We start from the raw sequence: 25,515 nt of genomic DNA, 5'->3' as shown, positions 1-25,515 counted from the left end.
ATCTAATTTGCAGACCATTTAATTATGTAGATGATCTGTATTCTTATTCTTGTTTATTTCTTTAGATTTTTATTGTTAGTAGTATTATTATTATTATTTTGGTTTGGCCTGTTTTCTCACGGTATTGTTGTCAGTTCTGTATAAGATTTTTGGATGTCAGAAAACAAAATGTTAAACAGTAAAATCCACCAGAAGAACTTGGAAGTGGATGCCCATGCTGCTTTCTTATTATCTTTTTTAACTCTCTGACAACTGCATATAATCAGACTGCATACCATAATGAAGGCCATCAGATTCTTCATCCAGAATAAGTTTGTCTCTAGAGAAAGTGAGAACAGTTGTGCACCAATAGGAAAGCTGTTCTTGAAAGTTTCTTTTTTATGTATTTACTTACAGCTCCAGAAATAACCTCAACAACCCAGTTTAGAGCTTCCTTGGTTTTCAGTCTGGACAAGGATAATCTGACCTTGTACAGACAAAAGTGGAAAGTTTACTGATAATAATTGCAAATCTAAAAAATCTACAATTATCCACTTTAATCCAACCATAGGAATTTAAGTTCATACTGAAAAGACCAAAGTGCAGGAGTGTAAATAATTTGAGAGGCACAGAGACAGTTTGAACAGTGAAAATTCTATATTAACCGGGTCCGATGCTTCAGCGTTTGCATTCCTCAGATTTTGCCCAATATCTCTCCTAATATCAACATGTGTCTCTTCTGCACTTTGACATTCTTTTTGCATAGATCTGAAATATTTGCTGAATAAGAGTTCAGCAAATTTGAGAGTTTTCAAATCCAGGTTTTCCATCAGATCGTTACAGCTGCAGACTCCAGAGTCTAAGGGCTCAGGAGCAGCAATATAAATATTTTCATTGATGAGATTTTGTCATGCAAAGATTATTTTGAGACTTTTATTCAAAAATGCCTTTTTAAAATGCTTTTTTCAAAAGTTACTGTTACATAAACCCAATCACCAGTGGTGCCCTCAAATATTTTTGATATTTAGCAATTGTTTAAGTCACTGTGCAATAATTTAATATTTTACTCATTCTTAAAGAAGTGTTTTTGGGCAAAATTGGGAGAGGATTTTGTGTTCTTTGGCAGAAGTGGTGCTAATGTAGAATCTCTCCCATAGATGCCATGTTTACTTCTCTTTCTTATTGTTTAATAATGAATACCAAGGCCCACCGGCCCTCAGATGTTGTTTTGGGGTAATTTTTTTAACCTTTCATATGAGTCGTCGATTCTTTCTAAAGTCATTTTAAAAGCACATCTAGAGTATTTAGCTTCAACAAGAATCACAATCAGCTTTACTAACCAGATTTTTCTGCATAAATAAGAAATTTGCCATAAAAAGTGTGCAAACTTAAATGAACTTCATATTGATTCTGCATTCCCTCTTTATTGTTAAGAGGGAATATTGTTGATAATGTTTTAGGAAATAACTTACAACAAAACGGAAAAGCAAGTAGAAAAATAACCTCCATTCACTGTCATGTGACAAGCTATGTAGACTGTGAACAGTAAAAAAATAAAATACAGAAATATGTTTCCCATGAGCCACTTTGTTTTTTGTCAATTTGATCTCGTGGGCCCCCATGTGCTGTTACCTGCCCAGGTAGTCCAGCCATCGTGATGCTGTCTGACTCTGACGCTGTTTACCAGCATCCTCTCAGCTGCTGCCATTTTTCTGCTATTGGCTAACTTGCTAAGCGAGATCTCTCCATCTGCAGGAGGAGGCAAAGGGGGCTGCTACCAACAAAAACAGGCAGTCAGATCCGAGGACCAGACCTCTCCCGGAGAACTGGTGGTTTCTTATTTGAAGGAGGCAGTAATTAGAAAGGCGACACGATGTCTGATTTTGACAGTAATCCGTTCGCAGACCCGGATTTCAGCAATCCCTTTCAGGTAGCTAACGATGCTAGCATGGTTGGCTAACAAAAACCGTTACTTCCCATTGAGCCCACATTCTTACTTTAGCAGTCAGGCTAATTGCTTGGCAGCCTGATAGAGAAGCTCCTCTGGGAGTTGAAATGCTATATATCATCATTTGCTTTGAATGTAGTAGTTTAAGATGATTTACAAAGAGTTATATCTTATTATTATTTATGGAAACGTTGTTGCTAATACTGTAATAACAACTTGTTGTAAATGTATGCTAGCTGGGCAATACTATTTTTGACCATCGCCTGTAAACATTGCATAAAGCTTCTTTAATACAAATCTTACAGGGTTTTTTTTTTTGTTTGTTTGTTTGTTTTTTAAAATCTATATTGAAGTTCAACGTACGTGTCAATATTTGTTTTATTTACAGCTGTCGCTAGGATGTAGGCCTTAATAGCTGAAACGCCAGGCAACAGCATAGATGCAATTATTAAGTGTAAGCGATTTTATAAACGAGATGACTTCACTCAGGCTTCCATGCTTTGATTGTTCGGATTTAGTTTTGAGTTTTTAATATTTCCTATATACCATTTAAACGCATCAAACTGTTTGAAGTTGGCCATAAACGATTGTCTGGATGGGGATTAAAATCTTAAATTACATCTATAATATGTGTTCAGAAGAAATGAGTTGCAGTGTTTTAAAAGATGATCCCTGAGGGTATTGTGCATCTCTTCATACGCTTTAAATTCTGTGAAAACGTGTAAGAGAATCAAAAAAATAATGTTTAACTTCAGACAGGTTTGAGATGACAAATGCTAGTTGATCAATAATCCATCTTTAGTGAGTCCAAGCAAATGTTAGCTTAAGGTTAGTTTTAGATTAGGCTAAAAAGCGAAAGAAATGATCAAAACGAGCAACTGAGAATATTCTGAATTGAAACAGAAAGCTTTTCAGTTTGCACTAATGATTGTAAGATTCTGAAAGTTAATTCTAGCTTTTGATAAAATCTAAATCTAGAGCACGTGCACGTAGGTTGAAGTATGTATATTTTCTTTGGAATATATTTTCCTGAAATCATCAAGTATCAAATACTTAAGAAAAGCTGCTTATTTTGATGTATATTAAACAAATGTATTATATCAAGCCCACAGTGGCAAATAAAAATGTGTTTTTGAAAAGATGACCCACCTAAAGTATAATAGCCAATCAATCATTTTGAGCCCAAGCAGCAAGAGAAACATATCAATATACAAATACATTTATTTTGAGTAATTAACTGGGGCCTGCATCATAAAAGTGTTGTTTTTTCTGCCCAGCTGCTCACCTATACTTTTTTCACTGCTCATTAGTGTTGAAGGAGCCTGTGAAATTATTCTTTTTATGTCATAAACTGGGTTAGCAAAGACTTGTTAATCTCAAGTACCTAATTACTGGCGTCAACAAAGTGAAACCTTTTGACACCAGTTCAACTTTTTTCTAATCTTGCTATTAAGGAACACAAAAGAACCGAACTTCTTTAGCAGATTAATATATAAAATAATCTCTGAATGTCTCACACAACCTTAAAAAGATTGTCTGGTGCGTCCTAATTTAATTTAAAATTTACTTTTAAGAGTGAAGCCACTTTAAGAAAAGCAGAATCTGGTAAATGAATGAACGAACAATTAATTTGTTCCAGTTACTATACAAGCTGAGTAAAAAAAACTGCATATATCTGATTTGTAGTTGTAGTTTTCCCTCCCTAAACTCCTGTACGAACTTTCGTAGGATCCTTCGGTGACCCAGGTGACACGGTCGACCCCTCCTGGCGGTCTGGAGGAATATAACCCCTTCACAGACGCTAGAACGGTTAGCTTCAGAGTGTGAGAGTGTGTGTGTGTGTGTTTTAGTGTGACCTAGTTTTATCCACCATCCTCTGTCTTCCATGCTGTAACTTTCAGAGTGTAAAAAAACCCACTAAAGTTTGGTTGGACAAGTAACAGTGTGGACATCCTTTGCTGGTCTGCAGGCACCTCCTGGAAATGCGCCCAAACCGACGCCCACCCCATCCCAGAACACACAACCTGCCATCATGAAACCCACAGAAGAGCCGCCAGCTTATTCACAGCACCAGACTCAGGTGAAACTTACATCATGACTCTTATGCTCTGAACTGCAGCTATTTATGAACACTAAACTAACAACATACTGAACTCTCCGCTATTTTTTGAAAGCCTTAGAAAAATGTATTTAAAAACATTTTTAATAGTTACTGACCCAAAGTAGACACTCCTTGAATCTTCTAATCGTTTTAGAGATTTTTATTTGTCGTCCTCCTGTATAATCATCTTCGTTGTGTGGTGTCAACATGATCTTGTGTCACAGTTACGGTTATTGCACACATTTTAAATATTTCTTTGATTTAGACGTGAACAAGGTTATAATATTAGCAGTTTCCTTGCAGCCATTTTTTAAACATAAGTGATTATGCCAAACCAATTTACTTTTAAGGTCTTTTTAAACTCTATATATGGTTCCCAAATATTGTGGAGGGCTTTTGCCGTCTTGATTTTCTTTTGTGCAATTAATAAAAACTCATATTGTTCTCTGTAGTTTTTAAGGTATAGAAAGTCTCACATGAACAATAACCTTTTACATTAATAACTGTGTCATAATTAATCCTACATGTGCAACTGTAAAATGGCTTAAAGAACTTATCTCGCAACAGAAACTCTATCTGTTCCCTTGGCTCATTCATTTATTTTTTTGTTCTTCATTGTTCTTGTGTTTTCTGATGACCCAGCCACAACGTAACGAGGTACCAGCTTTAATTCTGATATGTTCATTTTTTCATAGTGTTGATCTGATGTAGATTCATCTAATCCCCTTTTTTTGTACCTATAACTTTCAGTTAGAGCAGGGGTGTCAAACTCCAGTCCTCAAAGGCCACTGTCCTGCAGTTTTTAGATGTGCCACAGGTACAAAACACAGGAATCAAATGGCTTAACTACCTCCTCCTTGTGTAGATAATTTCTCCATAGCCTTGCTAATGACCTAATTATTCTATTCAGGTGAGGTGCAGCAGAGGCACATCTAGAAGTTGCAGGACACCGGCCTTCGAGGACTGGATGTTGACACCCCTGAGTTAGAGGAACCTTTTTGATGCTAGCTTAATACTAACAGAAATGTGTGGTTTATAGTGACTAATAAGCTTCCTAACACTGCCCCTTTTCCATTCCCAACTAACATAACATTTACCTGAATGAGAAATGTTGTAAATATTTGCTTTGTTGTAACTTTGTAACAGCTTTCAGATGTTGTGAATCACACAGGCTTCTCTGTGTCTCTCTCAGGACCAAGTGCGTGCTCAGGCGGAGCTGCTGAGAAGGCAGGAGGAGCTGGAAAAGAAAGCTGCAGAGCTTGATCGCCGGGAGAGAGAGTTGCAGTCCCACGGAGTAGCAGGAGGTCATTCAGATTTCTATCACTCGTCCCCTTCCTTTTGTTTAAACTGGAGCATTTACAAGGGAGAGAGTCAGAAGTTTTTGTTAATGTGTTTCTGCTATCTGTATTATTTTGAAAATATGATGCTATATTGAATAAAAACCAGCTACAGCAAAAAGTGTTTATGTTGTAGAACTGTGATCACCCTGGTTTGCAAAAGTCCCAAGACAAGTTTGTCTTGTCAAATTTTAGTTGTTTATTACCAAACCATGCAGCAGATCTTGTTTTAATTAGACAGAAGAGAGAAAAGCTTTTATAGAGAGTGAGCTTTAGGTCATTTGAGATACATTTTTTTTATTAATCAAAAATATATTTAAGAAAGCCTGGAATGTGTCCTGTCAGATTTTACTTTTTTCATAAGATATTAAAAGCTGGAATTTGTGGAAATTTTCTTGAACATCAGTTATGTTATGAAGGATCCACTTGTTGGTTGAAACTGGCAAAATGTTAACTACTGAGATCTGATTACTGCAGGCTCAGTATTTAGGAGTCTCATGCATGGGGTGGGGGTCCTGTTCCAATTCTCAAAGCCCAATTTAAATTCAAATGCTCTGGATGTGAAAGTTCTTGAGTGATTTGTTTCATTACAGGTGAATTCAATCATTAGTTAAAACTTACTTTTATAATGAGGCTTTTAATATTTGAATTTGTTTTTGTATTTTTATTTCATTTTGTCTTACAATGTTATGTATTTTAATGAATTTTTGTGTTGTGTCATTTGTGATTTTGTTTTAATTTGTTTTTTTTTTGTAAAGCACTTTATAACATTTGCTTAAAAAGGTGCTATGCAAATAAATTATTATTTTATTTTTCTTAAAAAAAGATAGAATTTTTTTTTCCTTTTACATTTTTAACAAATATTATTTGGTCTGACTCTTTTGCTATGATTATATCATTCATATGCCACATAAAAAGAACAAATGTTTCATATGAAATATGATTAATAATCAAGACTGTTTTGCTCATACAGGCCGCAAGAACAACTGGCCTCCACTCCCAGAAAAGTTTCCTGTCGGTCCGTGTTTCTATCATGATATTGCCGTAGATATTCCTATTGAGTTCCAGAAGACCGTCAAGATCATGTACAACCTTTGGATGTGTAAGTCGACACATCTTTTAATTCATTTTTGATCACTCTAAGTTTTCGGTCCAGTTCTGTTGCTAAGTTTGACCCAGAGCTGTTCGATGTGATGAACCAGTTCATGCAGGCACGCTCTTTGTGAACATGTTTGGCTGTCTGGCGTGGTTCATCGTGGATGCGTCTCGTGGGGTGGATTTTGGCCTGTCTATGCTCTGGTTCCTGCTCTTCACCCCGTGTTCCTTCGTCTGCTGGTACAGACCGCTTTATGGGGCATTCAGGTGAGCAAGAGGACAGAAAATATCGCTCAACTTTGGAGCAGTAGATGCAAATCAATTACCGTTTTCTCACAACTCTTATCTTCTCATTTCAGGAGTGACAGTTCATTCCGCTTCTTCGTCTTCTTCTTTGTGTACATTTGTCAGTTTGGAGTCCATGTTCTACAGTCTATTGGCATCACTGGCTGGGGAACATGGTAAATATCTTGTGCTGTCACTGGATCCATCACTCTGTGATCTTTTGGTTCCTTAAAGCTGGCTCCGCTTTTGTTTTGCCAGTGGCTGGATTGCAGCTCTAACTGGTCTGAACACCAGCATCCCAGTCGGTATCATCATGCTACTGATTGCAGCTCTGTTCACTGCGCTGTCCGTGGGCTCGCTCATAATGTTTAAAAAGGTAACAGTATTGCAAAATGTTCAATATATTGTTAAAAGGGAAACTTGTGTAAAAGTTAGGTTACTGTTTGCAACATGTAAAATATCAGTGTAGTAATGAAAAATATAAATATATATAATGTCTTTTTACGTTTTATTTAATTCATTCAATAATAAATATGAATACTTCATGGAACAACTAAACAAGTTCATTAATGAAAAGGAATAGAAAGTATAAGCTTATAAAAAAGTTCAGAATTTATCCATAATGGGGATATTACACGACTTCAATCACTTAAAAATACTTCTTAAAAGTACATACTTAAAGCCACCAGGAACGACAAGTGACCCTACACATGCAGCTGAAGTTTTAAAAGTTTAAATTGAAGTGATTTGAAAACTGATGACTTAAACAGGAAACATGGAGAACAAACGAGAAATTTCAAACTGTTGTTGTGCAAAGTGTGGCCTGCAGCCATCTGAATGATTTTGTGACCAAAATTCAAGAGTAGTTTAAGAATTCAAGAAGAAGCAGGTGTAGAGACCTGCAGAGTCAGTAGATGAAAAGAGACCCTTTTTATTTTTTAGATCAAGGTTTTCATTAATGTAAGGCCTCTAAAAAAAAACAGAATCCAAAAACTCTCAAAATGAAAAACCGTAGACAAAACATACTTTTATCATCACTTTTGTTGCTCTCAGATTCATTTCATAACAGGTGGCATGACAAACATCTGATAATTGAATTGTCTTTTCTGCCTTTTCCAGGTGCATGCGCTGTACCGAACCACTGGTGCCAGTTTTGAGAAGGCTCAGCAGGAGTTTGCGACTGGCGTCATGTCAAACAAGACGGTTCAGACCGCGGCCGCCAACGCAGCCGCTAATGCTGCGACCAATGCTGCTCGCGGGGCCTTCAAGCCTCATCCATAAACGAAACACATTCAGGCCACACACGCTCACACATCTAACCAAACACACACAACAACAAGATGGAGATGCTCACCTCTGCTCCTGCTGCCTCTCAGATTCTACAGAATATATTTACGAATGTTTCCCCTGCACATTTATCTTCTAAAGTGTGAAGTTAAATAACAGACGAGTTACTGGAGTTGTTTATCTTCACCTAAAACCTAACATAAGTGAAGACATTACAAAATTCACCCGATCTGCTTTATGGACAGGCGACTGTCTCAAAGTGGGCTCTGTGTGTGGGGTGATGTCATTATGCACACTTACCCACTTCTCTGCTCTCCTCATCTTTCTGTCCCCTGATCCCAGATCAGGCAGAAGTCACATCTCTTGCATAGTTAGTGATGACCTCCGAACAGCTTCCTGCCTGATGAATTCAGTGTCGACTTAGAGTCTGTTTGCACATAGTTTAGTTTTTGCTTATTCTTATTTTTGGAATATCTGGACGTCAGTGCGATGCAGTGATACATTAATCGCTTTTCTTTCATCCATGTTTTGGACATTTAGGATTTAAAGGTACAGTTTACTTTGTCTTGTATCTGTGCTAAATGTAGCAAGATGATAACATTCTCATTGTGGAAAAATGAATTCATATTGTTGTAATAATTGAACAATCCCCCAGGTTTACATCTCAGTTCTGATCTGTGTGCTCTTTTGCTCGGGCTGATTCAGCAGCTTACGATTATCCAGCATGATAGCAACAAGCGTGCTTGGAACACACTACGCTTTCTTTAACTTCATTGCCTTTTTTCAGGCTTCACATGCTGCTGGTTGGGTGGGGAGTGACTCAAGTCCCAACTTTAACGGCCTGGTGTATTCAAAGTGTGGAAAAATGTAACAAAAACCCATGTTCCCTTTCATTTATGAATGGCATTAACTCATTTCCACACTGTGTGACTCTCTCTTGGTTGTTTTTGTAGCCGTTCTCACTTGTCGGAAAAACTAACGCTGCTATTAACCTCAGAGCCGCTTGATGTTGGGCTCTTGCTGTCCTGTTTCCTGTTCAAAAAGAATCAAAATACAACACGTGGAGAGAACTGAAATGCCTTTTCTCTCAGGAGATTTTGTTTTTTTGGGTTATTATTTTAGACTAACCTGCACATATGTTAAAAAGGAAAAAAAAAACAACAACCTTGAAACTGTGTACATGTACACTACATAGGTTAACAGTGGCTGTCATTTCAACTGGTTTTCCTCTGTCTGTAGGGAATTACTGGCTCCCAAACTAAATACTGAAGGAACAGGGGACTGAACTGGATGCACGCTCAGTGCCATCACCAACACACGTTAATTTATTCACACTAAAGTTGTACAGGCTACTGTCACTGAAGTGAAATATGGATGTTCGTTTGTTTCTTTTCTTTTTTTGTTGTGCCGAAGCACTTCACGTAGTGAACGTGATTGTCTGACGATGTGCATGATAAATGAATGATAACTGCTGTGCAAACATTAAATACTCCCAAAAGTAAATGTTTGAAAGTAAAGGATACTTCCTGAAATAATAAGCTTAAATCTTGGCAGTATTGCTTTTATTTGAAGTGGTTGGGTTTTTTTTTATGTTACATAAAACATTTCTTTTTCTTTTTTTTTTACATCAAAGTTAGTGAAAATCATGTTTTAATTTATTTAAGTTGTTTGCAATTTTTTGTCTGTGTGTGTTTTCTTTTTTGTAATGACATGGTTAACGCGTCAACTAAGCTGCAGAAGGTTTTGCAAACACGTGTGTGTGTGTGTGTGTGTTTTATGAGCGTGAGTGTAAATGATTTGGTATGGAAGAATTAAACTCCCTCAAGTGTTATTTTATGTCCTGAAAAGCTGTGAGAAACTACCAAATGTGCATAGAAATGTTTTTTCCAAATCTTGCTTTGTGATGTGCACCCTTCAGTTTTACCTTAAGTTATTACAATACTCTGCTGCATACACCCACACGATTACCATGTATTTATACTTTTAAAGTCGTTCTACGAAGCCTTGCCACAGTGGGTAGTTTTTTTGATGTATTTGGCGAGCTGGTTCTGCTGTACAGAACTGTGTGTTTTTTGAAGTCTACTGACACAAAACAGTGTTTTCTGGCCTGTGATAGTGTTATTCGACAGAATCAGAAGGGAAAAGGGACACCTGTATATTTTGTAAAGTTTAATCCTCAATATCAATCACGTGTAAAAAAGGAAAAAAAAGTTAATGCACTCCTGTCTGGCTTTTGTCGCATGTGAAATAGTTTCAGTTTTGTATATTTATGGTATTAACATTAAATAAAATTTGAAAGAAGTAATGTTTTGATTTCATTTTAGTGTGATATGATTTTATTAATGCTCACACACCTTGGAGTTTATCTTCTCCTTTTTTTTCCAGATCACATTTATTAGTTAATCATTTTTCCAAAATAATTGGTGTTTTTAGTCCCTCCTCTTTATTGTCCTGTGGTTTATTCCTCAAGCTACTTACAGATGTGAAAAGTTCCTCCTAGGATTTAACAGCCTGAACCCTGTAGAAATGCATTCAGTGAATGTATACTGATACTTGTGTGAATGCTTTAACAAGAAAACAGTTTCATAATCTGACATAAAACTGTCTGTAGTCTTGTAGTAATCATCTTCTGTCACTAGGTGTCCATGTTTTCTCAGAAAATTCTGAGTTGGAGACAAATTGCAGGTAATCCGCTTTCGATTTTTATTTTTGCAGAAGAAACAAAACGTAGACACAAACGATCATATTTTTGCAGTCTAAGCAAATGAAGATGAAAGAAGAAGCCAGAGATCAGGTATTGGAAAACCGAAAGACTTTCCTGTCTCAGAAGAGGCTCCGGCTCCAGCAGATCTTCATGGTGGAAGGACTTATTTTATATTTTCATTGAGCAGCTGGCCAGTTTTAACAGCAACAACTGGTGTGTTACCAACAGTAAGTGCTTCATAAACATGATTTGATTTAAACAATAACTGAACAGAATTGATTTCCCTTGTTAATCTAAAATTTCTCTTTCATACATTTTATTTGTTCATAGTTGATGCCAGCATCAACTGATCCTATGATATTTCTGACAGTCAGCAAGTTTGCTACAATTACCAAAACTGTAATTGTAGCAAATTGTAATCACACTACTAATATTTAAATATGTAATGCCAATATACTTAAAATACATTCTAAGTATATTCTTAATGTAATTCAATCACAAAAATAGTACACTCAAAATACATTAATCAAGCATGTTTTATTACATAAAAAGCAATATACTTAAGTACACCAAATTCAACTTAAGTGGTCCAAAAAAGTACATTGAAGTATGCTTAGTACACTAAGTTGTACTTTAATACAATATAAATACTACTAAAGTACACTAAGCACAAAATGAGTTGTTCCGAAATGTCACACATTAAGTTAACTAATCCTAAGTGAACCTGAAGTATACCCACGATTAGTCTGACTGAAAGATTGCTTAGATATGTTCAAATTTAACATACTTAGTACATTAATTTTTAACCAGGAAGATTAAGTGCAAAATGCAATAAAAGGTGCTATTTGATCCTCCAAAAGTACCAAGACATGAATGAGGCATCAACTCCAAGCAAAGGTGACTGAAAGTTGACCAAAATTATGCATTTATATATCAAAAGTTTAATCAATAGAAGTGAACATTTGGTAAGTGAAGCTTATTCTGCAAAAACTGTCAGTTGCCATTCTGCTAAGAATTCATACATTTGCTTTACAGAGGACGACACGTGTAAAGTAGAGCAAATGAACATATAAAACAAATGTGTTTTATATGTTCCTTACAAAAGTCTTACAAATTATTTGGCCAGCTGTTGTTAAGTATCGTTTTCCTAATAATCTAAAAAAATATTGCCTGGCAAAAGAGACAAAGGATATCAGTTAAACATCCCTGGTTAAGAAAAATAAAGTGAATAGTTTTTTTTAATTGCTAATAATAATCATAATCCTCTTGTGATTTGTCATTTAACGATATGAACATCCATAGTAGTTGCCTTTCGAGTAACACAACCATTCTTTAATTTTCTCCTTTTCCAATCTAGTGGTTTCTTGTAGGTAAGACTTTCTATAAAAATAAAAAAGTATTTTTGTAAAAATGTTCATCCGCTAACTCCTGCACTAGAATACTTTTAAAACTGTAACCTAACAATATAGAAAAATATAAATTTCCCCACTTTCCACAGGTTGTTTTCCCTTTTAACACTCTTTTATCTGGACCATCCAGAATGGAAAACCCCTCAGGGAAGTCCATGTCTTCCTTTTATTCATTTGTACAAGTGTGCACATCCGAAATATTCGACCAAGCAGGTGATTTCCTGTTTTCCCTGGAGTTTCCTTGAGGCTCACAACAGGCAGATAAGGCTTTTCCCCTCCTCGATTTCCTCCTGGACCTTATCGCTGGAAGTGGCGATCTCGGCCTGCGCGGACAGGACAGAGCACAGGAAAGTTCCCAGCGTTCCTCCTATCGCTGTGTAGAACGCCCAGCCAAGGGAGCAACTAGCCGGCCTGAAGGCCGAGGCCTCCGAGCCGCAGAAGGTCGTTACTTTCTCTGACCCCCAGCCTGTGGGATACAGCATCAGCCCCACTATTAGCAGCAGACCTGTGGGGACAAAGCCGGGACCAGGCAGTGAGATGATTGGCTTCGTTCATTGTTTAGATGAATGTCTAGTTGCATCTATTTCATGGCTGGCAAATGTTTGATTTGTGATAACAAAAGGTAAGTTTGATCCCACCTTTCATTGCAAATATTTTATATATTCAGCACAGGCAACTAAACACAAAGAGGTGTGAAGAGATTCTAATATTAGACTTCCCCAATCTGAGAAGTGCAATGCAACTGGATTGTGAAATCAAACGTTACAGCTTGCAGAGTTACAGTCGTGAAACTTCCTGCCAGTTTGATGCACAGAGTGCAACAGTGAGTCAACATGGTCTCTGTTGAAAAGTCACATTTGTGACATTTAATATTTCTGCTTCTTCCGTTTCTCTTTACAATCTTGAAACTTTGCATAGATGAATCCAGAACATATAAATCACTGAAAAGATTAAATGTTGGATATGTTTTTGAGTCTTGTTATTATTGAACAAAAGGTTATTTCACACAAAAGTGATATAGAAATAAATGATTTCATTTTCTATTTAAGCTACAATCAGACCTTTTTATGATCGTTATTATATAGTCACGCTTTATTTTTTAAAAATTACATTTGGAATTTTATACTAAAACAATTCAGCAACTTAAAGTAGCATTTGATAAATACCTGAACTGAATAACATTATAAGTAAACATTACAAAATGAAACCTGGCAGGGATTGTGGCTGTGCTTGTTTCCATGACACAAAAACTATTTTATTATTATTAAGAAATTGAGTTTTTGCTTTGCAGACTCCATTGGGAGTCATAAATCAACTAATTTCAGATTTTTATCAGAAGTCAAAGTTAATAACACTTTTCCTTCTCTTACCTGCAAAAATGATAAATGTGAATTTCTGTGAGTATTATTTCCATCAAAACCAGACTGCCTTTACTCTCATTAAATGAATGCTGTTTTAAAATTAAAGTAAAACAACTGACTACCTGAGCAGACAAGCTGATGAACAAACCCATTAATAGCAATCAGGCTCTCTGTTTTATTCCATAAAGAACAGAACAACAAAAATCAATAATATTCTTTAAAAAATTGCATTTGGAGACTACTACCAGGCAGATGAAACAGATATTATTTTTATTTATCTATTAAAACATAAATATATCTTCATAGAATACTGCAGTTGTGATAATCAATATTATGTAACATGAGCAGGTCAATTTCTTATTTGATTTTAGATTGTGATTTTCACTTTTGTTTTAAAACTTTGCATTAAACTGAAGTATTTTATTTAACCAGCATTTTCCATTTACATCTTACAATACGCTAAATACATCCAGGGCACAGTTTGTAGACAAATAGCTACATTTCCTCCATTTAAAAGAACCAAAACATCTTTACCTCCAATAGCCTGGAGCAGTCCACAGATGTTGAATATGCTCTTCTTCTTGATGCTCTGAAAGCACAGCGTGAAGACGGAGATGCAGGCCACACACCCGAGCACCAGCATCCCGGCTGCCAGAAACAACATGGCGCCCTGCCAGAATTTACTGGCCACTTCTCCGAATGTCCGTGCGTAAATCCCGCAGCTGATCTGGCCCTTGATTCGGTAGCAGCGGCTGTAGAGGCCAAGGGACTCCCGGTCATTCACTTTTGTCTGTGTCACACCGTTTTCAGGCAGAGGGGGTCTCAGAAGCCATTCAGGGCTCATGAAGGCCACCAGCTCCGCAAAGGCCACCACGATGCTGAGCAAGGTCCACAGCATGGAGCGGCATGTTACAATAACATGACACATGGCTTCAGGTCTGAGTCCAAAGTTGAAATAAGGTCTTTAGGTTTCCAAAGAATTCCTCTCCCTCTCCACAGAAAGAGGTTCCTGGTTTAGATCATGCAGATCTTATCCTCTCGGAGCAGATGCCGGTCCCCCCAGTCAGCACTACTTCTCCTTTTCAGTGTTTCCCTCCTCTCTGAAATGAGCTAACACACTGGTCATCCCCAAAAGCAACAAAGGTCGGACACAACTTCCTTTAGTCGGGGCTCTGGAAAATAAAGAAGCAGAGAAACATCGAAAGGTCACTCAGGATTCTCCCTCTCTATGAATCATCAAGTGTTTATTCATTGGTCCCAGGATGTCCGGTTCATCTCTCTGCCACCAGCTCAGACTCATCTTAGTTCAGATTCTGTCAGCCAGCTGTGAGCGTACCATGAGCATCACTCCCAGATGGTTCACAGTCATAATGAATCACACACACATAACTTCTGGAGACTGCAGAGTTTAAACTGTCATAATTTATTCTCAGACCTCTGTGTGCTGGATTTGTGCGAGCAGCTGTCAGCACCGATCAGCGCAGAGCTCTGCTACAACACGTTACATCTGACTGTAACAGAAAAACAGGCCTGATTCATCTTGCAAAGGCAGATCCAACTCAAGTAGAGCCCCGTGTTTAAGTCACACCTAATAAATGCTATAAATGATGAGTTTTAAACATGAGAGCCTTCCTGTGTGACAAGAGCTTGTGTTTATTTACAGATGGTTCGCTGGAACACAGAACGTACTTGTTCTGCTGCTATGATTTAGCTGCTGTGGCCGTACTGCCCTCACCACAGGCATCGTCTTGTGGGAGTCGAATAGTTTCTCTCATTTCACAGATTCATCATGATGACATCAGCATAAAAATATTTATTATCTGGTTTACGAACTGCCTGCTTGTCCTTGCCTAATTTCGCTGGTCGGGAGTCAGGAGACATCTCAGTAAATATCATCTTCTAAAGCTGCAGTTGGTCTGGATTACTAATCCTACATTATTTGTATATTAACTTATGGGCATAATGCATATCACCAAAAAATTTTTAAAGTTTAAGCTAGTTCAAAACCCTTTACTCTCTAAGAATAATATAAAGGTCAGATGAAAGTTTTCCGGCAACAAGAAAACAATCTGGACTTCTGGAACAAAAATCTTTGAACAGATGAATCTAAAACTGAATTATCTGAGCACCAGAACAGAGGACATGTTTGGCATAAACCTAATGTAGCCTTCAAGGAAATTAGCGTCATAGTATGGCTCTCAGAAGCAGGGATTAATTAGCTCAACATCATAGAATCCACCTTGACGTCTGCTGTGTATCAGAAGGAGATTGAGGAAAATGTAAGATCTGAAAGTTGAAGCAGAACTGGACCTTAACATGACAACATGACTCTTTCAAAGAGTCCAAAACTCTCCAAATAGAATGCAATCTTATCATTTAAAGTAGAATAATGTTATTAATGTAATTCTAATTCCTTACTTAATGTCTCATCCTTCTTTGGGTAAATGTTTCAGCAGAGAAACTTTCACCAGAATTTCTAAATCACTCCTTTTGCCTTGACTGAGGGACATAAATAAGGAGTTTGGTTTCAGATGACAACAACACAAGCAAAGTTCCAGTTTAAGATTGCAAATCTCTCAACCACAAGCACTAGGATTGAACAGCACTGCTTTATATTGTTTAATAAGGTTTGAGTCAGAGAATCCACCTCAGAAATGTCACGGCCACAAAATGATAGTGTTATCGCTTGTATGTTGAAAAGGAGACTTGATGATTCGTACAAACACAGGACTCACTAGAAAGCAAAAAAACAAAACAAAATGAGGTCACAATGGCAAAGTCAGACAGCATCTGAGATCAAGGTACGGAGCCTCAGATGTGGTTGCGGTTGCGATTCATATCATCAGTATTCGGTTTTGTCCACAGTTTGTCTTAAACCGAATATCACGGACTTCACGGCGCGTCACGTTTTCTTGATCCCATTCAACTTGTTTTCCCACTCCTAATTAGAGATTATATGAAACCCCAGGCAAAATACACTGTCTAGTGTCTACATATAATTACCCAGCCAGCTTGGCGATAAACAGCGGGAGTACATTTAAGCTAAGACCAGTTATAGCTACAGGATACATAAGAAGCAGCTTTGTCGTCGTACATCTTTTGCCATGACGGAAACATCAGAAATAAACAGGAAGCAACCAAGAAGCATCAGTGTGTCCCCCTTTGAGGACGATTTGACTCTTAAACATTCTTCTAATCTAAACCGTCACTCCTCAAGTCATCTCTACAATCTCTAAGGAGGATTCAACAAGGCATGCAGTTTTAGTCCACTATAAAAAGCTAGAGTGACAGTATAACCGGGCATCCGAGCTGTGTTTATGTGGTTCGGAACAATTTCGGGAGTGCTCCTTACTGTTGCTGTTTATTTTAGGCCTTTGAACACTCTGTGGCTGTTCTAATTCTTGTCCATTTTCCCCTTTACAATACTAGTTTCACACAACAGCAGAAACACAGTCCAGACTGGCAGTGAGCAATCGGTAAACATGCAGACATAGTTTTGTTCATGAACCTGAATTTCAGTGGGATTATGAGTTTACCTTGTGCAGTTTGAGTCTTTAGTTTGCTGCTGATTATAGTTTATTCAAACAGAGCTCAGGGCTCTCTGTTAAGTCTACAGTGCCCACAAATTAGCAGCTCTTTCACTTCAGACTACACGGATGGAGCCATAAAAGACAGTTTTGGAAGGCAATTAGCAGGACCCTTTTGTGTAGACCTCAGCTATTACAGGAAATTGTCTCATTCATATCCCATTGTGGCTCTCATTTAAAGAAAACATTCAAAGGTTAACAAAACCTTTGAGACACCTGAAAGGGCCATGACAAAGAAATATGTGTAAAAGTTTCTTCTGTGTTTTTGGTACAAGGATTGAGAGCAAAACCAGGTAGATTCATCTAAAACCTAAACTCGCTGTCGCACTTTGTTATTTTGTTGGGGTTTTTAAAAAGAGGGACACACTGATGCTTGTTTTTACAGGAAGAAATAAGGGCACCATCCTGTCCTGCATGACTTCAAAACATACATTTGCTGTTACATGTCCAGACGCCTCATTGACCTTTAGAAGAGTATTTTTTTCTTTGTGGCGTGGATTCAAAGTCTGGGATTTCCCTCTGTGCTTACATGATAAAAATTATACAGTGGCTGATGATTTGTTGGCTTAGCATTAACTATGTCATTTTTTTTCATCCCAACAAATCCCAAAGGTGTTGTATTGGAACAAGGTGTTTTTTGCACCTTTGTGTGGTTAGGAAGTGTATATTACTATTTGGAAGACGGACGTAAAACTTACACTGTTCTACGACAGATAAATCTAATGTTTCTTTTTTTTTTCTTCACTTAATGGTCACCTGACTGTTCAGATGAAAGATTTCTGCTCGTTACACAGACCATAAATTAATTATTAGTTTATTTTGAACATGTCCATTATCCTGAGCGTCAGATGCATCGATGCTGGAACCATGTTTATTTAAAGAGAAGAAAATAGTGAGCCAGAGTTACAAAATCCATAAAACCACTTGATGAACTGATCCATTTCAAAGCTTACTTAAAGTTGTGTACAAGATGTTACAGAGTTGTATGAGTAAAGTGCAGCAGTTTGTTAAAGTGTGCAGAAAACGTCAAGACAATGTCAGACAAATGTCAGACAAATGTCAGACAAATGAAAACTTCCCACTTGTTTGCCGGCTGTTGAGCAAACTTCTGGAGAAAGTGCGTAAGCAGCAGTTCACTGGTAAAGATTAGTTTCTCTTTGTGTTTACTGGAACACCAAAGAAGAAGAACTTCACACTACACAGTACATCAGACTCTTGAAGTTATGATCCATTTCAAACACACAGTTATGGTTGCATTCTGTGTCTGTATCCTCAACTGCTTGACCTTTTGTACTGGATGTGCTGTTTGCGTAGTGGATATGTATCACGTCAAACAGTGACAGGCTCTGGCGTCTTTCATGTATTGAATTAAATGATCCTCCGTGACGCTGAGTTTGGCTGATGTTACAGGAGATGGACTTCCAGGTAAAAGCTAGTCAGCGATGAAGCGGTTTTCCATCTGATATGGACCTGCTTCATCCCACACAGTCCTGCTGCCTTCAGACAGCAAGGCTGCCACGCAGAATAACATCCAAGCAGCACAAGACTGAAAACAACTTACAGTTTTCTCAAATGTCTGTTAGCAAACGGAAATAAACAACACACACAGACACAGCTCGATATACCAACAGCCAACCGTGTGGCCAGAAAGTTTGCTGTAAAAATTCCTTCAACTCAACCAAAACATCAGTTTTAGCAAAAGCCTGAGACGAAACAGCACATCTGAAGGCGTTTGTGTCAGTCAGTCGCCTGTTAGCTTGAGGAAGCAGCTGAAGAGTTAATCAGGAGTAATTGGTGTGAGACATCAGAAACCAGGCTGATAGCATGTTTAGGTGCTGAGGTAATGATAGGGGGCCACTTATTATGGATCCGAAAGTGAAGGACAACTTAAAGGCTGGTGGGTATAAAGCACTGCTGAGTCAGACTATTCAACGAAGAAGACATTCATGAGGAGCCGGAGAAAAACAACTCTATTCATGGACAAAAAATGTTTCCAGTTCACTTCGTCCGTTAGGACGCAGCGCCCTGCATCCCCTTGGACTCCTCCGTGCTTTTTCACTTTACAACAACAAACTTCAGTCTATTTATTAGGACCTGATATTATTGAAGTAAGAAAAAGCTTTAATTAAGATTTAAAATAAATCACACACACACACACACACACACACACACCCACACACGCACGCACGCACGCACGCACACACACACACACACACACACACACCCCCACACACACACACATATATATAAATAGAGAGAGAGAGAGCAAGAGTGTCTAGGTTTTGCATATCTACATCTGACTGAGTTGATTCTAGGGAAAACTGGTTTGTTCAGTCATAAAGGTCACTGACCTTTTATTTGTCCCAAAAAAACCCTAATAAAATATTTTGACGTTTGTGGTTGTAACATCACAAAATATCAAGAGTAATGTATTACAATAATAATGTCTTACAATTCCTGTTAAAGGAATTGTACCTTTTTCATCCAGATCTATAGATTTCCCATTTCCATTATATAATCTGAGATTGTGTCCTGTATTTTCCTCTTCAAGCTGCAGGTCCTGAACCAGAAACCTCAAACCAAAGCAATCTGTTCTCTGAGTTGCTGCACTGGATCTGCTCAACTACGGTCTGGTCAAGCATCTGGACCAGCCTTAAGAAAATCCCCTCAAACCAAAACTAACATAAAAAAGCTGTTCCTCCTTCTGCAACTCAAATGACATGTCGGGGGACAGTCAGCAAATCACAAGCCACTAATGAGGGCCTATCTTCATCATCTTTCCAAGAACCATAAAAGCGCCTCATGACATAACGCCAGTAGGACAGGATCAGACAGGACCGAGCATATTCCTCCCTCATGAAGGCATGCAAACAGCTGAGCTCCACGTGAAGTGAGGAAAACTAAAGAAACAGAACTCAATCAGCAGCCACACTTTGGGAACACCTAAACTTCTAGTCAAGATCTGAAGACAGGCTTCATTCCCATGATCTCATCAGGACTGTGTCCTGACAGAGCAGGAACACAACACCCAGAAGAACAGAGAGACTCGAGCCCTGCAGAGTGGACTAGTAGACATTCATCACATCTCTTACAGCTCTGGGAAAAATTAAGAGACCACTTAAAATGATCAGTTTCTCTCATTTTACTCTTTATAGGTATATGTTTGAGAAAAAATAAACATTGTTCTTTTATTCTAGGAAATACTGACAACATGTCTCAGAAGATTCAAGCAAAAATTTAGTATTTATTTGCAGAAAAATAATGAAAATAATGAAAAAGATGTAGTGCTTTCAGACTGCAAAAAATGCTAAGAAAACAAGTTTATGTTAATTTAGAAAGAACAATACTAAAGTTTTAACTCAGGAAGAGTTCAGAAATCAGTATTTGGTGGAATAACCACAAGGTTTTCAACGAGTTCAGTGCAGTGGTTTTTTTCAGAGCTGTATCAAACTCAACAAAATTTTTTTCAAAATACAGAGAAATCACACCCAGAGCTAACAAACGACACACTTAGTCATCTTCCCTCAAGGGAGTACTTACTTTTGGTTTTGATAACTTTGAACCTAAGAACAAATGTAAGGAACAATGCAAAAGCGTCACAGTAAAGCCGGACAATAAACAAAAACTTATTGTTTGTTGGTTGTGCCATACGCAGTGAAATTCAAGAAGAATCTCTTACAAACCATAACGAAAGTGAGTCGCCACTTTTGTTGCTTTTTATAAACATGAAATGAAAGAATTGCAACAGAAGATTTTCTCATGCATGGGCTTCTGCCACATGCTGCTTCTCAGAATGTCAGCCTGCAAATGATGAGCTTATTAAATAATTTTTCAGGGCTCCTGACATTAGATTTATTTTGCATGCCCTGATTAAACTTTGTGAAACAGCTCAGGCTGTGAATAGCCAATAAACATTATTCCCAGACTTCTAACAGGGAGTGAAGTAATCTCAGCTGCTCTGACTCTTACGAATAAAGAGCTGTGCTTGTTTATTGACGCCAAAAAGGACACACGTAAACAACAGAGCAAACTATAATGAGACAAATTTACAAACATAAACTGTGAAAGATCCCATGCATGCTAACCCATCCGACACAAGATTACATCCAAAGGCAAGACTTCCCCAGAGAAAACTGTCAGCCAGCCTCATTTATGTGTTTATTTGTGTGCATGTGCCAGTAAATCCCCGTTCATCTGCTGAGGAGGTCTTGGCCTATTTAAACTCTTTGAGATGTGCAACTGTTCACCCAGGATCCACGCCATCATTTCACATCCCAACCCTTCAGCTCCCACCCAAACTTTGTATCAATCCTACTACTTCTGAAATACCTTTGAAAGTTTTGCAACTTTTTCTAAAAAAAAAAAAAGTTAATACTTTCTGTTTATGCTTTATGAAATAAACTCTGTCATCCAAACACATGCTTGTTAGCAGGCAATGAATCAACTTGATGCAGATGTTTCATCTGCCATAAATCTTGAGCTGAAGCTGCCAGCTGGCAGAAAAATCCCATCACACATCATCGAGAAAAGGAAGAAATGAATTCTGAATTGTTGACCAATGCATTTTTGCAAACTTACCTCCCAATATCTCTTGTTGGTCTTTTGCCAGATTTTATTTTCAGCAATGTCCCCAGGAGGAATTGTGCTGTTCACATTTTAACCAGCCGACAACAGAGACACACGGTTAACATGCATCCTACGCGAGTTGATTAGTCAATTAGATGATGGATTAGATGATGTCACTAATCCAGAATCATTCTATCACAGAATTCAATGCTTGAGATTACACTGACAGTCTAAAATGATTCAGCCAAAAATAACATCATCAACAGAAATTACAATTTAACTCAGAAATACCACTCTTTTCAATGCAATGACATCAGGTGATCTGTAGTATTTTGTCCTGGATTTCTAAAGTCTTTATTGCTTCAAACATGAGATAAGTTGTTGTGTAACATTCTAAACAGATTATCAACCTATTTTTTAGATTAGACACACACAGCATCCCCCAATCCCAGCCAACTCTGTCATGTTGAAGTCATAATGATTGCAGTTTCCTCTTGAAATAGATCCGAGTTGGGTGAACTTTGACCCTCTTTTTTTTATGAGTATTTTCCAGATTGCAAATAAAAATAAAATCACAGTGACTATAATCCGGAGCTGTAGGTAAATTTGGGATGAAGGTTCATGAACATATTTTGAGCAAACTTCCACTGCTCTCACTTTCCAGCCACACACTTCTCAGAAAACAAAGACCTGTTGCTATGACACACGTCTGGAACATCTTTCCCCTACCTATCTTATCTTTAAAGGTGTTTTGACTGCAAAGGGAAAAATGACTACCAAGCAATCAGAGGAGCTTGAAAGACTCTCAAGAGCAAAAAGAGCCACATACTTTAAAATACAAACCTCATTTTTAAGCATATTTCATTTTTGACATTGCTGAGGTCCAGAAGAATATCCTGCTGACATGTTTCTAGAACTCTTATAATGTGTTAATGTCTATCTGAAGTTACTTCTAAACCCAGCTGCAGCACAATAGTTAGAAGTAGTTTCCTTTATTTTGTTGAACTTGTTCTGAGGTGCAGCCGAAGTGACGCACTTATAAGTTCCTGAAGCTCTTTTCTTAAAGTCTTGCTCTTCAATGCAGCTCCAGAACCTTTCAATCATTCTCAAAGTAAAAATTAGGATTAATCAGGATTAATACTTTAATATATTCATATTTTTACATCATTTTTAGAAAGCTTTGCACAGGCTTTCATTGTGTGGACTAGTCAGCTAACAGTTCCGGTTCTGCTCCTGTCAAAACTAATTTGGGAAAAAACTCGACATGTCAGGGCAGTCACTAAAGTAATTAACAACACTGCAACTTAAGACAAGTCCTGGAATCCACCGAGCACTGATGATGTACAGCTGTTAATGTACTTTTAAATATAGTTTAACTATTTGACCACCTCTGTCACTAAATGTGTCATCATTTTGCTCTTGTACAAACACTGCAGAGGTTTCTGGCTTTGTTTAGCTTGTGAAGTAGTACCATTTTCCTTCTCAGCCAGCGCAGAATGCACACAGCATGTTGGGTGGCTGCAGCATAGCTGGACCTCCTCCCTGCACTTCAAGGACATAAGGTTGTGGTTGCAAAGAGAGGGGCTGCTGTGTGGACATTTGCGGAGGACAGATTAAGAAGTAAAAACAGTCCAGTTGTTTTCCTTTGAGCCTACCGGCACGGTGAGGAGGCGTTTGACTGCTTCCACATGTTGTATCTAAAATAAGTGACAGCAGTCATCTGTACACACAGTTGCCTCACTTTTAACCACATTTTATTTCTTCTGCGACAATGCAACGTCATTCTTACTAAGGAAGGATGAAGTGAAGCATAAAGACTTTTGTGAACCTTGTTTCTGGAAATGAAAGCATGATTTGAATGAAGATAAAGTCTGAGATATAAGCTTCAGCTCCAGTTTCATTCATAAAAATCCACAGGATACTTCTGTGAGAGTTGAAATAGTTTCTTGTTGAATTTTTTTCTACTTACATGAATCCAGGACTCATTGGAGGCAAAAAGGAGTGCTAACGGTGTGGTTCTGTTTCCTGGAGGCGGCCCAGCGTTCTCAAACATTCATTCAGTGCCTCTCCTTTCTTCGGGACTGTTCTCTATCCTTCTCATTTTCAAAAAGCGATCCCACAGCTTTCTGACGTCGTTTTGTTACTCCCCTCCTTCCTCCTGTTACCTTCGCCCATCCCCCACCATGTCTGTCAGAGAAAAAGAAGAAGAAAAGTTTCTGTGCAGCTGCACATATATATAAAGGGGTTGGGAAAAAACTAGAACTGCAGAACTGAGGGTAAGATAGGAGTAAATTAAGTAAACTTTGGTTTCAGATCAAGCATGTAATACCAGCAAGAGTTTTGAATGTCTTTATGGGAACTCAACCTCAGAATACTCATAACTGTTTATGAGTATTCTTTTTCTTTGAAAGAGAAAAAAAATGTGCTAGAATTTAACAGAACAATTGTTTTACAATGCTTTCTAAAAAAAAAAATAAAAAAAATTCTAACAAAATTATTCAACATTCTAAAATAATTTCAGCTTGAAATCCTTATAACAGTGCAACATATTTTATTAACATTATATTTATACACTTAAGGGATTCTTATCAAAACTGATTTGTTGTTGGTAATGATGTGATTTAAATGACTTTTTTCAACATCATATGGCCTTTGAGGCTGACAAAATGCATTTATTTTAAGATATGTTGAAAACATCTGAGAGTGCAAGACCACTAGCATTGAAATATATTTCTTCTAGTAATAAGTATTTTTATAGAATTATGGCGACAAATAGTCACAAAAGTTAAATTTGTTTTGAGTATTATTACTTGAAGATTTAATATTATAATGATACTTTTATTGTACTAGTCGACATAAAAATCATAAATGAGGGATTATGACCCATAATCGTCTCCTGCTGGTGTAAAATATTTATTACAGTCACATAACGGCTTCATTTGGTGTCACAAGTGAAGGTCCCAGGTTTGTGTCCTGGCCTGTCGTCCTGCTGCATGGACTTTGCATGTACAAAGTCGGTATAGACAGTGGCTGGATGAAGTCACATAACTACATTTCCTTTAACTACACCATAAGTAGATTAAAGATAATTACTTCAAATGATTTTTTGTCCAAGCAGGTACAAAAGGCTTCCAAGGCAACAAAGAACAAGCGCATGGTTGGAATGTTATCCCCCATGGTAGATTAGCATCAATCCAGCTTTATGAGTTTTGGCAAAGGTGTCCTCTGTTCTTAGACTTCTTCTGCTTTCAATTTACCATTCTGACCAGCGGGATAAATTTCACCCTGCGCACATGCTGTTTTATTTTTGACATAAAAACTTTAGAACCATTTGTTGTTGAGCTTCAAACTCAGTTGTTTTTGATGTACTTTTAAGCCATAAAACACATGTAAGCACTTTCTTCTCCCTCCACTGGGGGGCATTTGATGATTGTGGCACAATGAGTCTTTCTCCAGACACTCATTTGATTCCTCAGTTCATGGGTGAGACAGTGATTGTCAGGAGGTCGAGTCTGAAGAACGGGATCAGTGATAGACATGACATGGTGTGTACAGAAGCTTCAACACCTATGATGCAAAGGACACAGTCTCACACATAGTAAACAAAAATATATACTGCAAGAGCAAAATATTTAGACTTTTAAGATGTAATTAGGAATAAAAAGAAAACAGAAAATATTCAAAATGTTTTTCTGTTAACCGGCATTTATCCGGCTATCTCATCTTTTATGTTCAAATGTTTCTAAAAAAAATAAACTATCACCTAAAGAAGGCTGATCAAATTTTAAAATTTGGGATAAGTAAAGTATCATTTATTTCAAACATCTGTAGCTCATTTCAGTTTAGTTCAGTTCAA

The 25,515-nt window shown here is 37.6% G+C and overlaps 2 protein-coding genes across 5 annotated transcripts; one reads left to right on the top strand and one right to left on the bottom strand.

Moving 5' to 3' along the window:
- Nucleotides 1–1,664: 1,664 nt before the first annotated feature.
- LOC129365811 (secretory carrier-associated membrane protein 1-like) lies at nt 1,665–10,350 on the top strand. Of its 4 annotated transcripts, XM_055039303.1 has the most exons (10): nt 1,666–1,909; nt 3,656–3,736; nt 3,897–4,007; nt 4,671–4,685; nt 5,221–5,332; nt 6,339–6,467; nt 6,568–6,727; nt 6,820–6,921; nt 7,004–7,121; nt 7,865–10,350. In XM_055039303.1, the coding sequence occupies exons 1-10, from the start codon at nt 1,853–1,855 to the stop codon at nt 8,024–8,026; spliced, it is 1,047 nt and encodes a 348-aa protein (XP_054895278.1). In that variant the 5' UTR covers nt 1,666–1,852; the 3' UTR covers nt 8,027–10,350. The 4 variants fall into 4 exon arrangements, with proteins under 4 accessions (XP_054895280.1, XP_054895281.1, XP_054895278.1 ...); XM_055039305.1 differs by lacking the exon at nt 3,656–3,736 and having other exon boundaries at nt 1,665–1,909; XM_055039304.1 differs by lacking the exon at nt 4,671–4,685.
- A 904-nt stretch (nt 10,351–11,254) lies between these two features.
- Nucleotides 11,255–23,764, bottom strand: LOC129365814 (LHFPL tetraspan subfamily member 2 protein-like). Its single transcript, XM_055039311.1, has 3 exons — nt 23,629–23,764; nt 14,041–14,678; nt 11,255–12,650 (listed from the first exon to the last, which is right to left on the bottom strand). Exons 2-3 carry the CDS (start codon nt 14,432–14,434, stop codon nt 12,394–12,396), a joined length of 651 nt encoding a protein of 216 aa, XP_054895286.1. The 5' UTR covers nt 14,435–14,678; nt 23,629–23,764; the 3' UTR covers nt 11,255–12,393.
- Between the last annotated feature and the right edge of the window lie 1,751 nt (nt 23,765–25,515).

Source organism: Poeciliopsis prolifica, unplaced genomic scaffold, assembly GCF_027474105.1.
Source record: "Poeciliopsis prolifica strain line A6 unplaced genomic scaffold, Auburn_PproV2 SCAFFOLD014, whole genome shotgun sequence".
In the NCBI taxonomy this organism is placed as follows: Eukaryota; Metazoa; Chordata; class Actinopteri; order Cyprinodontiformes; family Poeciliidae; genus Poeciliopsis; species Poeciliopsis prolifica.
This window is presented reverse-complemented; position numbering and strand designations above follow the sequence as displayed.

What these genes read in the sequence shown, in the direction of transcription:
- LOC129365811 (XM_055039303.1), top strand. Translation starts at nt 1,853, where the DNA reads ATGTCTGATTTTGACAGTAATCCGTTCGCAGACCCGGATTTCAGCAAT. An exon ending in CCTTCACAGACGCTAGAACG is followed by an intron (nt 3,737 to 3,896) that starts GTTAGCTTCAGA and finishes GCTGGTCTGCAG; the next exon opens with GCACCTCCTGGAAATGCGCC. An exon ending in CCGCTTTATGGGGCATTCAG is followed by an intron (nt 6,728 to 6,819) that starts GTGAGCAAGAGG and finishes TTCTCATTTCAG; the next exon opens with GAGTGACAGTTCATTCCGCT.
- LOC129365814 (XM_055039311.1), bottom strand. Translation starts at nt 14,434, where the DNA reads ATGTGTCATGTTATTGTAACATGCCGCTCCATGCTGTGGACCTTGCTC. An exon ending in ACTGCTCCAGGCTATTGGAG is followed by an intron (nt 12,651 to 14,040) that starts GTAAAGATGTTT and finishes TTGTCCCCACAG; the next exon opens with GTCTGCTGCTAATAGTGGGG.